The following is a 12,604-nucleotide window of genomic DNA, read 5'->3' as shown; positions in this document are numbered from 1 at the left end:
TGGAGTTATCCGTGTGGACAGTCGTTGAGGTGCAGCTGAAGTCGTGTTCCTCCAGAGTGCTGAGCATGCTGGGTAAACTGGAGGTGGCGCTCTCCATCTTGCAGAAGGAGGCCATGCCTACCTCTTCTGACTGGTGGCTGGAGACAGACAGATCCTTTATTACAATGCTCTGATGTTATTAGAAGATAAGAGAGCAGAGGGGGCAAGAAAGCAATTCAAAACCGATACTCTCAGAGCTTTTCCCTCACTAATATAGCTTACTGGTGGTGGTGGCTATACCATTTCTAACAAATGCCCCTCCAATAATACCTGCTATTTCGACTTTCGCTTTGCTTTAGACTTAGACTGTTATATGACGTTTGTATATATGTTTTACATCTGCTTCTACAACAGCTTGATTGCATTCAAACTTTAGTGCTGAAGTGCAGAAGTCGCGCCTCCTGGCTGCCCGCAATGTGAACAACTTCTCGGGGCTGTGAAATAGAGGCACGGGCAAAGCTTTCGACAAATCGCAACAGAGTGGGTGTGCTGACCAATCACAGCAGACTGGGCTAGTCAGGAGGGGGCCCTTAACGCAACAGGATGTTAAAAATAAAGTTTTTGAAAGACGCTGAAACAGTGTGCGAATAATAAGCGGTACTTCTAACATACAGTCATTTTACACTATTCTAGTCCCCCCAAATGCAATTATTAACCCCAAAAAGCATGATATTGGATCTTTAACTAGAAGCATCGTGCTCACCACACGTTGTCCACCAGCATGACCGAGCCGTCGGGCATCATGGGCAGGTAGGAGGAGTTGAGGTTGGGCATTATCCGGACGTCCCTCACGCTCAGGGGCAATTCTAGGTAGTGTGGGGGCCCTAGGCAGAGGATTGTTGACGGGGGGGGTTGTGGAGCGATTTTTTTTTTTTTACAGCCACACGTTCGCCTCACTTGATCACAGTGAGGACAACGTGTGGAATGAATATGAATGAATGAATGAGTGGAATGAATCTTTGTTGTATACAGGGAGTGGGTTATCCTAGCGATTGTAGGTGCTTTGCACTTGGTTCTAAGAACTCCTTACTGTACCGACAGTGAAATATTGTTGTTTCTCTTTCTTCTGACAAATGTAATAGTGAGTCGCTTTGGACACAAGCGCCTGCTAAATGCACTAAACATAAATGTAATGTAAATGTAACGGAAAGGTCAGGAGGGGTCTCTGAAGAGGCTGACGGCAGAACCGAGTGTAGAGGCCGGCTGCTTATGTGAGAATAGTGTCTATTAGATAAGTAAATCCCCCATTTATTTTTTTTAAAGTCCCTATTTTTGCCATCATTAGTTTAACGTTTATTCTTCTTGTTATTAGTTTCAACTTAAAGTTGACATTGTGCTCCACTTATCTTACACAGGCATAATGTAATGCATGAAGTACCTCATTTCCGCCACAGGGCGGCTTTGACCTATTGGTGCACTTTCTGTCCGGTGAAATCTACACATGTTTTAGACCGGAGCAGTGGCGGGGGGGGGGGGTAATATTCACAGGTCTGGTTGAAAAACGTCAAGAGTTAACTGGGCTTTACTATTTTGAGGTTGAATGGAACCGTGTGTTGAATCTTTCGTAAACACACGTGGATGTGCGTGGGTGGATGTGAGTCCATGGGGGAGGATAGATGTTGGGGTGCGTGTATGCGTGTGTGTTTGGGGAAGGATGTGTGTGTATGGGGGTGCATGTGTGTCAGGTTGGATGTGTGTGTGTGTGTGTGTGTGTGTGTGTGTGTGTGTGTGTGTGTGTGTGTGTGTGTGTGTGTGTGTGTGTGTGTGTGTGTGTGTATGTGTGTGTTTGTGTGTGTGTGTGTGTGTGTGTGTGTGTGTGTGTGTGTGTGTGTGTGTGTGTGTGTGTGTGTGTGTGTGTGTGTGTGTCACCCTGGGCTTTAAAGGTGTTGAGGTCGTGTCTGAAGGTGTGTGTGGGGACCCGCTGCTGGAGGATGCTCAGGTAGCCCTGCTCCTCCACCTCTGCATTCTCTGCTTCCTTCTTCCACACTGTAACCATCACCTGCTCACACACACATCCACCCACACACACAAACATCCACCCCCAGACACACACATCCCCCCCACACACACACACATCCACCCCATCCCCCCCACACACACACAGACAGAGGCAGGGCCGTAGCACCAAATTCTGGGCCCTGCATACAAGAGGTACTGATGCCCCCCCCCCCCCCCCCCCCCCCCCGAATTCCCCTACCAGCCCCCTGCGCAGAATTATTGACGGGGGAGGAGGGGGGAGACGTAGTCTAGCGGCAATTGGCCACTGACGCAGTATGCGGCTCCCACCGCTAGGGGGTGGTAGAAAATCCTAAAGCAATATATATATATATAATTTATTCCCATAGGCGCCCCTCTGCCTTGGACCGCCCCTCAACTGTCCACCTTATACCCGCACTCCGACGGCCCTGCACACAGGTGCAAGATAGGGCCCCAAGAGTCTTTTTAAGGAGGATATTCAGAGGAAACATACAGTACACCCATTTGTAGGATTTATTTTCGAAATTCAATCTCCATGTAGTATATATTATGTGTGGTATATAGTTTCTTACAAGGTGGACTGTTACCCTTTTGGTAGGGATGAGCTTGAGGACCAAGATCTAGACGCATTGAAACACTAAAGATAAAGAAGGAATATTATGGTATGAGCTCAGTTGAATGGTAGCTGTTCATGATGGTTTGGGTGGTATGACGAATGAAATAAAAACACCAGGTGTTGAATGAAATGTGTATATTTACAACTGAATCGTCAGTTGACAAGAGGAACAGACAGTTCTCCATTCAGCATTTGTTCTGCTTTCATTCACTTGTTTTTATATGATCAGACATTTGTCTAAAAATAATATTACTGAAAACAATGTGATTACAACAACACTATTGAATGCTGCACAAAGTACAATACTTTAACCTCCTATTGGCATAACATGTCAATTATGTTATGTTGCCAGTAAGGTGGTGGCAGCTCTCATGGACAGTACACGAGAGCTTCAGAGAGTCAACTCCAGCTTAATAATACATCTGTAACACAAGCATGTTGTTCACCATGTATGTTACCCTCAATACTTTCAATCAAAGGTTGTAAAAGGCGGCCAATTAAATCCTCAGCTCACCTTCAGAAATCCTACAAAATCTCACAAAATAAAGTTAAGCAGTTCTCTATAATGATTGTTTATTAATAAATAAAGTATAATATAAATAAATATATAAATAATAATACAAGTAAATACATGATTCAATTAATTAATAAAAAAAATCTTATCTCATGCCTCTTGTTGCTGAATGTTCAACATTGATTTGGCTGTTTCAATCTATCCATAGTGTTTCATAATTAGATAAATAAAAAAAAAAAACTAAAAAAAAAACTAAAAAAAAAAAAAAAACTAAATAAATAGTGTTTTACTAATTAGTGGATCAGTGTTCTACTAATTAGTGGATGTCTTCTGGGTTGGGGCCGATCAAGACACCTTCTACAAAATGTGTTCTCAGAGCCTCCTCATGTCCTAGGGTTGTCTGGATTCAGGGGGGACCAGCGCTAGGAACAGGTCAATCCCCTGAGCTAACTTGATGGTTCTCCTTCATGCTGGTGTGAGCAGCAGCTTGGAAAGGGTAGCCCACACTTTCTCTGTGTCTGAGTTGCTGAGTTGCGACGTAGATTCCAATACAGTAAGAAGCAGAGGAAACATCCTAACTAGGTGCCTAGTTAGGGCAAGCTTCAAGGAAGCGTGGGAAGGCTACTCGGTCGGTGGAGGATATCCCACGAGACCATGCGGCACAAGGAATTTGAATGAGTACCTATCTAACATGTCTGTCGGGTTAATGTGTCTTCATTATTTCAAGAGAACTGTATATGAACAGCTAGCATAGGGACTTGGACCTTCAGTAAATAGACACAAACGGCCAAAGTGACTTTTTGGGTTGTCAAGTGCTGCTAATCTGCAGCTTCATTCAAGTACTTTCACAAAGTAGCTCCCTAACAAAGACTTTCCCTTTTGGGTCATGAGGTTATAGGGAGCCTCCTCACCATTGGAACACAGCCTTTGTCTTTAGTTAAGGACTGTCCTGTTGAAGGGTCTTTAGTTAAGGACTGTCCTGTTGGACGGTCTTTAGTTAAGGAATGTCCTGTTGGATGATCTTTAGTTAAGGACTGTCCCGTTGAACTGTCTTTAGTTAAGGACTGTCCCGTTGGACAGTCTTTAGTTAAGGACTGTCCTGTTTAACAACGCTTTGCTGAATCCCCAGATGTCATCTCCTGTTCTCTTGTGTTAAACCAACTCAATATGACCTTTTGTCTATTTTCCCCACCTAGCAGTTACTTGTGTACACTTTGTACTTGATGATATGTATTCTGCTATTTTGCCTTCGGTCCCTCAATCTACTTCTTGTTTAGCTCCTGTTTCCCCGTCACTCTCTTTCGCTCCAGCGCTCTCCTCCTCCCCCCGTCCGTCTCTCAGCAGATGGGCTCCAGCACCAGGACCTTGCACTCTCTCTTGGCGATCTTGTCCAGGGAGAGCAGCGCCTTGTCTGGGGGGGGCAGGTACAGCGGTCTCCCCACGGGGGAGCCCACAGGAGGGGTTATAGCGCGCCGCTCCATGGCACTGCCCGTCCTGCACACAAGCACACGCACACAGACACGCACGCGCACACAGGTACCCACACCCACACAGACACATGCACACAGCCACGCGCACGCACACACAAGAATAGAGAGTGGCAGCATTTTTATATATTTTAGAGAAATGACCAACAACTGCATGTTGCACCAGAAACCCTTATGATGACACCCTGATTGTATATGTCATATGATTCTATGTTGAGTGAAAGAGGAACTTGCTAACACATGAAATCACATCTTTTTCTTTCTTTCTTGGTATCTCTGTACACACATTTCATTCGTTCCCATTCAAAAATAGAAAAAAAGATGATAAGAAGATAAGTTAAGTTAAGGCCTGAGTTGGGTAAACTTATTTTATAAATCCACACAGATTCAATCATTAATTTGATCTCATCCATTCTTTAATTGTCACATTTGAAGCACATTATATAAAAGGTTATTTACATTGATAATTTAAAGGGGCAACACACAACCTTTTTACATGAATGTTACACTCACACACACACACCGCACTGAGCTTTCTCCACAATAGTAGCAACATACATTAAAAAAAAAAGAAAAACCATCTTAAACCGTACGGACGTAGTAAAGTGCATGTTCAACAGACGGGTAAAGACATGTTGGGTTCATGTCCACAGTACAGGGAGACGCTGCACTGCTCAGAGGTCCACAGACGTCTGTTTGAGATGCAGTCCTGCTAGTCCGCCCACGCAGGGCTGTGCTAAAAGAAGACCTCCCACCCAAACCAAAGGTCCTGACTGGGGATAAAAGACCCCATCAACAGCAATGAAAGACATATTACAACCGACCCCCCGGGGAAAAAGACAAGAAGTGACCAGGACTGTACTAAACTCCTCTCAGCACCAGCCCTGATGAGGCCAGATCTCTTTTAAAGGATGGGATACAGTCTGACTTCCACTTCGTTGTTTCACTTAAGTTTTTAGCTTTTGCTTGGAACCAGCAGTTTATTTCATACATGATGGAATGCAACTACTACGTCTTTCACATGTTTCTTTGTAATCTAACACTGTAACAGGGAGGGTGGAGGTTGTAGTCTAGTCGGGGACGTGGGAAACCACTGGTCAGACTGTGAACCTCTGCAGAAGACTTGGGATGCTAGGACATATGGGACCACTGAGAAAAAGATGAACTGAGAAAGAAGCCGAGAGATCCCTCTGACGGATCCAAGATGGCTGAAGTCTGCCCTGTCACGTTCCTTTCTGCAAAGAAAGCTCAATCCAAACTTAACCATGCAGAGTGGGTTAGGAAATGCAATTACGTAATCAACACACGGTTCCCCTTTCTATGGGTTAAAAGGAGCTTAAATAAAGAAAAACCACAGAGTGACAGAGACAGCAAAAGGATATGGCTGATTTCACCTGGTATGTACTGTCATTTAGTAGTTTGTGTTGTGTTTTTGTGTGTGCACAAGCTCCAGATCCTCATGTCTTCATATATAAAAGAGTTGGTGATTCAGTGACCCTGCAGTGTAACAACGTGCTCAAAGAATACACACAATGCTCCTCGGTCACATGGAACTACGGCAGAAACAGATCGAGGATAGTTGAGTTAGGAAGATGGAGACAAGGTAATCTCAGTGGATCCTCAAGACTGAGTTTGCAGCCTGGCTGTTTTCTGAATATCAGCGATATTAACGTTGGAGACGCTGGACGCTACATTTGTCGGCAGTACGATTCACTTGGAATCAGACATGGGGTTGATGAAATCACTGTTCTCTCTGTTCTCTCTGGGATCACTCAGGAGGACGTCCTCACGTGTTCTGTGTATAGTTATGACGGAGCATGTCGGGGTGTCAGTCTGAGATGGTCAGACCAGGGGACAAGCGACCAGATGAGTCAGCAGGAGACGCCGGGGCAATGCGTCGTCCGTCGGCCGAACACACAACCCCTCGACAGCGCAGGGCTCCGCTGCCTTCTGATGAGAGACGGCGTTGAAAAGACATCAGTTGACTTTGCTTCAAAGGATCAGAAAACTCACAGTCAAACTAACATCACCTCCGGGGCCCCTGGGGGTAAGGGCCCCGGAGGCCCTAAGCTCACCTCCTCTAAGGAGCACTTCATCTACCGGGCTGCAGCAGTGAGTACAGTGCTACTGGTTCTGATTGTTGCTGTTCTAGTACACAGACGCAAGAAGAGCACAGGAAACAAGCAGAGCCCCCCAATGTGTGCAGAAGACCCCAACATGATGGGGTCCCCGGGGCAGGGGGAGCCCACCCATCGCCTGTCCTACGACCAGGGTGAGCCGGACGGGGGGTCTGCTCTACGCCTCCATTGAACACAGGACTGGTAGTAGGCAGGCCCGGCCCCCCAGTGTGGAGGAGGGGGGCTGTGAGGGGGATGAAACAGTCACCTATTCCACCGTTTCAAAGCTCCCCGCTAACGTCCCTGAGCATTCATGAAGGTAAACAGAATCCAAAGCAGCTAGTGATGTTAGAGCGTTGTGTTACTGGTGGTCTGTGGATTGTTTTATGGCTCACACACTGGAAAAAGGGTTTTAAGCCGTACTTCATCTGATTATTATTTTGCAATTCAATTCAAATAAAAAAAGTTTGTTTTATTTTTAAAATAACTTTTTTTATTTTGAAATATCCATTTTGACAAATGTAAAATTTTAAGGTTGTGTATTCAACTGATTAATACTTTTGTCATTCAATCCAAATATATATTTTTTGTTTTCTTCCTAAAGCACTGTTATATTTGATTAGGAGCTCAATTTAGAAATATTTGTTCAGACAAATGTACAATTTCAAGGTTACGTACAAGCCTGCGCATGCGCATTAAATACAAAGACGCTTACGACTACTGGACCAAATCGCAGTGTTGCCAACTTAGCGATTTTGTCGCTATATTTAGCTACTTGTCAGACCCCTTTGGCGACTTTTTTTCAAAACAGCGACAAGCGACAAATCTAGCTTATTTTTCAGCTGCTATTGGTGACTTTTGGCGACTTTTTGAGGTGAAAGCACTAGCCTTGACCAGAGTGACGATGACTCACTGGTTCTGTGAGCTAGGGCAGTCTGTCTGTGTCTGGAGGGAGGTCTGGAGTAGGTCTAACTCTGCCATTTAGATTGTTAATATATATTGTATATTGTGTGGCGGCAGTAGCCAGGTGGTAGAGCGGGTTGGCTGGTATCCTGAAGGTTGTTGTTGGTTCGATCCCCGGCTTCACCAAGCAGAGTATCGAGGTGTCTTTGACGAAGCACCTAACCCTGACTTATGTCGCGATGTGATGTCGAATCCAGACAGAAGCGCCCCAAGGCCATGAAGCAGCGAGAGCCGAGCGGGAAAAAATGATGATGATGATGTATACAAAAAAATGTTCATGTTTAAATGAGAAACAATTGTTTGATTAAATTGTAATCTTTTTGATTGGATAAAACAAATTATTTCTGATAGATATTTCTTAAATGAGAAAAAATTGTTGGAGTGAATCAATATTTTTTTGTTTAGGATTTAACATACGATTTAATTGTATTAACTTTATTCAAAGAATATAATTATACTTGGTGCCAAGTTGTATTATTTTGTTTTTATGAACATAGGAAATATTGTTTGAGGCAAGCTATATATTTGTCATTGGCTCAAGTTATGTAATATAGATGTGAACCATTACCCTTGTTTTTTTTAATTGGTTCAACAGAAGGCTTTTTCCAGTGCAGGATATCAGAGAAAGAATAATAACTTCCTGTAGAAGAGTTTTAAGAAAGGTTTTCAAATAAGTGGCACATTGCTAAATATGAATAAAATCGTTTAACCAATGGATTATGGTTGAAAGATCTTGACTAGAATTAAAAATGTATAAATTCAAATTAAATCAGAAGTGGAAGTTTAATTGTAAATACTTCCTTATCCCAAAAGCTGTGAATAGATAATTCTGTTTGATGTAAAGAGTATCATAGTTATATTTCTAGCCATGCAAAACAGAAGCCTGACATGACGTTATAGTTCTTGTTTTTGTTGTTGAACATTCATCTTCAAGTCTTGCTTTTCAAACTTTTAGTTGGGATTTCTGTATGAATTGAACTTTAAATTACTAACAAAGAATTATATAATCCGAAACTCTTAATAATATAAAATGATATATCGTACAAATTATATAACCTTGTTAACATTGTTACTTTGTTGTATACGGGAATGGGTTCACCTAGCAATTGTTAGTGCTTTGCACTTGGTTCTATTAACTTCCTTCCTGTACCGTCAGTTATATATTGTTTCACCTTCTGACAAATGTACTACTCATTGTAAGTCAATTTGGATAAAAGAGTCTGCTAAATGCCGTAAATATAAATGTGAATGTTGCTTTTTTAAAAGGCCTTTATATAAATTGCACGTATAGATAGCTTAATTTCTCTATCAAATTGAAAAGTTTAAAGTTAGTTAGTATTCGAATAGCCCTGGCATTTTCCTGACTTCTTTGTTGTGCTGATTTCTTATTCCTCAAACCTTATAATAATATCCAACTGTTATCTCATTAAAGATGCTATGTCAATCGCTGTGTGTGCCTTTCCCATGATCATGCTTTACCAAAACACACTTGTGTGTGTCCTAAAAAAATATATTTTTCATCACTTCCCTTCCTCCTCACCAGTAAGAAGTGCTTCGGCTGCAACTCTGTTAACTAACGATTTTAGATTAATCACATGTTTCCAACTTGATGAAATGAGGCAGAAGAAAGGAGAAGCAGAGAGTTCCTTCTTTGTCTTCCTTTACCTTATTATCGCTCTTTCTCTGCCAAAGATGGGTATGAATTAGAAGACTTGACAGATTTACAGTTTCACCACACTGGTACATCACCAGTATTTACAAAGTATTAGTATTTACAAATCTTCATCAAACATTCAAAGAACTTCTGATAAAAGCGGACCGATAGCCAGAGGGCCTGAACTCTGAGAGGTTCAGAACCCCGACAGAGGGTCTGAACTTTGAGAGGTTCAATTCCCCAACAGAGGTCTAGAACCCGACAGACGTCCAGAACCCGACAGACCTCGAGGTCCAAAGCTGTCTTCACAAATCTGCCGTACTAAAGGAGGAGACTGTGTTTTTCATTCCCAATGAAACGATTCAAACGTAGCAATGCGCAGAAGCCCCATCTAGTAAAACAGAAGCTAAGTGGCTAACCCCCCTAGCCCTGGGGGGGGGGGGGGGGGCAGTGATATACCTCCAGCCAGGACGCCGTACCTCATGATGTGTGAGCGGGACGGCTGCTGGTGGGAGAAGGACTGCGAGCGGCCCAGGCTGGCCTGGTGGCGGTCCAGCAGGTCCCTCACCGCCGGGCTGGAGGGGCTGTTCTTCCCTAGAGCCGGGAGGAAGGACACACCGTCAGATATACAGCGCCTCCACCCAAAGGGCCTGCAAGAGGAACAACGGTCTGAGGCCCTCCAAGGTCCCGTCAGCCCGCAGCTGTCTGCGCCTCGACCGCGGCCTGAAGCCCCACGAAGACTGAGCTGAGGAGTCCGCTGCTTGTGTAAAAGAGATGGCCTCTTTGACCAGAGAGCAGGGAGGAGAGGGAGTGTTGCCGTTTCCAATTCCATCTGGGTTTCATCCTCAGCATTAATGCTCAGTGAGGCCCGGTGGTCGATCCATCCGTCACACGCTTACTTCTTACTATACGCATGGAATATATTTACAGATATACATGTGATACACTGAAAGGGAATCCGCATATCCATAACCTCCCCACTCCATATTAAGAGTTAAAAACATCATCAGTACGAGACATAACCAAATTTCTGTGTCTGATGGCAGATGTTTTAGAAAGCCGACTTAAAGGTGCTCTACGTAAGATTGAACAGGTGTCGTTTGAGTGTCATTTGTCAGAAATAACATAGCCATCCTTCAGATGTTAGTGAGTGAAATGTTTATCCCCCCCCCCCCGCCCCACGTAACATTTGCACAATCGAGGAAGCTACCCCTGCCATCTGTTTCCTCCAGCCAGCCACTGGGAGTGACTATATAAGCACATCTGATCAGTATATTCCACATGCTAGCTCAAATGCTCAGAGCAGAAGCTCAGATGATTGGTTCTCACGTGAGAGTGGGCGGGCGTCAGGGGGCGGGTTGGTCACTGAGGCGGTGAACTGCAGCTTCAGCTTCATGTGCTGACTCAGCTGAGGAGAAAGGGGTGACAGAGAACCACATTAGGTCACATGCAAGAACGAAATTAAAAGAAACTCGTCTATATTCAAAATGAGAAACAGTCTATTCCCTAGAGCCGCACACTCCTCATGTCTCTACATACAAACTGTACTATTGGAATATGTGAACACGTTAATTATTCTCACTGCTCAATTTCTAACTGTTCTTTTCTATACACTCCAGATGTACATGTATGTGATTTGTATTTCTGGTTGATCATGGGATACATTTACCATAGGTTTAAATTAAGAATTATTTTGCCTAAATTTTTGAAATAAGTATAGAAAAATCCATAAAGGACTACATTCTGAGTAACATACACGTGTTACTAGTTTACAGATTCTGCCGCCAATGAGATGAACCTTGTTTGCTTGGCTGACTCCAGATTGACCCCTAAAGCTTTAGACCTCTCTATACCTGGCTCAGTTCACCATGAGAGGAAGAGACAGGGAGGGCTTCATGAGTCTCCTTCATTCTTTCTCTCACTTAACTTAACCTTAATATGTTGAGGTTAACTAGTTAATACTACAGTTAGAGGCAACACTGCCTGCCTTGTGATCGTATTCCAAAATCACACACACAGTGGTTCTGTTCTGAGAAAGTTGAATACATGCTTGCTGTCTGAGTACAAGTGATTGTTATTGTGCTCATGCATGTCTCAGCTTTAATGCTAACTCATATGTGGTGGAGGCATTTTCTCTTTGATTATACTTTCTTTGATGATACTTTACTCAAGATTGTGTTGGTTTGCAGACAATCTCTCATAAGTACATGTGGGTTATTATGTTTTATATCCATTCAAGGTGACAAGTGGATTTCAATCAAAGAGTACCTCACTGCTGTTCATGTGATATAACTGTATTGTGTAAGAGGTCAATTCTCGCGAGGTGTAATCTACTGAGAATACGGAGAAGGAGCGATGCAAGGGCTGTTTTGATTGGTCCGTGTATGTATGAGGCATCCACACATTTTGGGTACATAACATGAAGCCTGATCCCAGATCAGGAGTTTCTTTGTCTTTCACGCTCTCTCATATCTGTGAAGGTGTTTATCCAGGACGTGGCCTCTGGCAGTGGGAGGTTAGGTACCTCGTACAGGCCGGGCTTGAGGATCTGGAAGGCCACGGTGAAGGACAGGGTGCTGCCCCGGCGGCAGTGGCCCAGGTTACTCAGGGGGGTGTGGCACACCACGGCGCTCAGGTCCGCATCATCACAGTGACCCCGGCCTGAGCGGACGGGAGCAGGAGGATCACAGGTCACTCATCTGACCTGACGGCATCGGTCGTCTAATGTAGCATGTCGTGTTCAGTAACGTCAACACATTCCATCCAGTACAAGCTAATCCTACCCAATCTCACGACATCTAATCTGATCAGGACTAGTCTAGGATCAATCATCTATAAATCAATCAGAATGTTGCTCTTTGTCCACCGTACCGTCCGGTGTCCAGACCAGTCTCACGGCGAGGAAGTCCTGCAGGTTGTTGAGCAGGACGTACTTGACCCTGAAGTGCTCCTTCACCCTGACGGAGCTCGGGCAGCTGGCCGTCATCACGAAGCGAGGGCGGTCCAGGCGGAGGCTGGGTAACCTAGCAACCAGAAGCTTGTTTAAAAAAAACAGGAATATATTTACATTGAGAGTTTGAGCCATCAACGTGGCTTGAATAGTGGAGCGACCGAAAGACACAAAAATAAAATCTGTGATGTAAATATATAACAATAATGCTCACTAAACAGATTTCATTTTCGAACTTGAAGATACTGTCCCTCGTGTATGTATTTAGAACTATTTCGAAAACCATC

At 43.9% G+C, this 12,604-nt stretch overlaps 3 protein-coding genes across 4 annotated transcripts in view; 1 reads left to right on the top strand and 2 right to left on the bottom strand.

The window, feature by feature from the left end:
- LOC115547724 (microtubule-associated protein 11-like) overlaps positions 1–843 on the bottom strand; it is a 23,776-nt gene extending 22,933 nt beyond the window's left edge. The window contains exons 1-2 of the mRNA XM_030362156.1: positions 743–843; positions 43–137 (exon numbers count right to left, since the gene is read on the bottom strand). Coding sequence (XP_030218016.1) covers positions 43–137; positions 743–813 — 166 coding nt within the window. The 5' untranslated portion in view covers positions 814–843. The remainder of the gene's footprint in view (positions 1–42; positions 138–742) is intronic.
- The window catches only part of LOC115547695 (uncharacterized), a 24,454-nt gene extending 17,215 nt beyond the window's left edge, over positions 1–7,239 (top strand). The window contains exon 3 of one of the 2 annotated variants that reach the window (XM_030362120.1): positions 6,966–7,239. In XM_030362120.1, the coding sequence (XP_030217980.1) occupies positions 6,966–7,067 (102 nt within the window). In that variant the 3' untranslated portion in view covers positions 7,068–7,239. Of the gene's footprint in view, positions 1–6,680 lie in introns of both variants that reach the window. The other variant, XM_030362122.1, reaches the window with a different exon arrangement.
- Positions 3,430–12,604, bottom strand: part of LOC115547680 (microtubule-associated protein 11) — a 13,723-nt gene continuing 4,548 nt past the window's right edge. The window contains exons 9-13 of the mRNA XM_030362092.1: positions 12,239–12,390; positions 11,892–12,028; positions 10,697–10,775; positions 9,847–9,961; positions 3,430–4,640 (exon numbers count right to left, since the gene is read on the bottom strand). Of these exons, the coding sequence (XP_030217952.1) occupies positions 4,484–4,640; positions 9,847–9,961; positions 10,697–10,775; positions 11,892–12,028; positions 12,239–12,390 (640 nt within the window). The 3' untranslated portion in view covers positions 3,430–4,483. The remainder of the gene's footprint in view (positions 4,641–9,846; positions 9,962–10,696; positions 10,776–11,891; positions 12,029–12,238; positions 12,391–12,604) is intronic.

Source organism: Gadus morhua, chromosome 7 (genome assembly GCF_902167405.1).
Source record: "Gadus morhua chromosome 7, gadMor3.0, whole genome shotgun sequence".
Classification (NCBI taxonomy): Eukaryota; Metazoa; Chordata; class Actinopteri; order Gadiformes; family Gadidae; genus Gadus; species Gadus morhua.
Note: the sequence above shows the minus strand (reverse complement) of the source record. Positions and strands in the feature narration are given on the sequence as shown.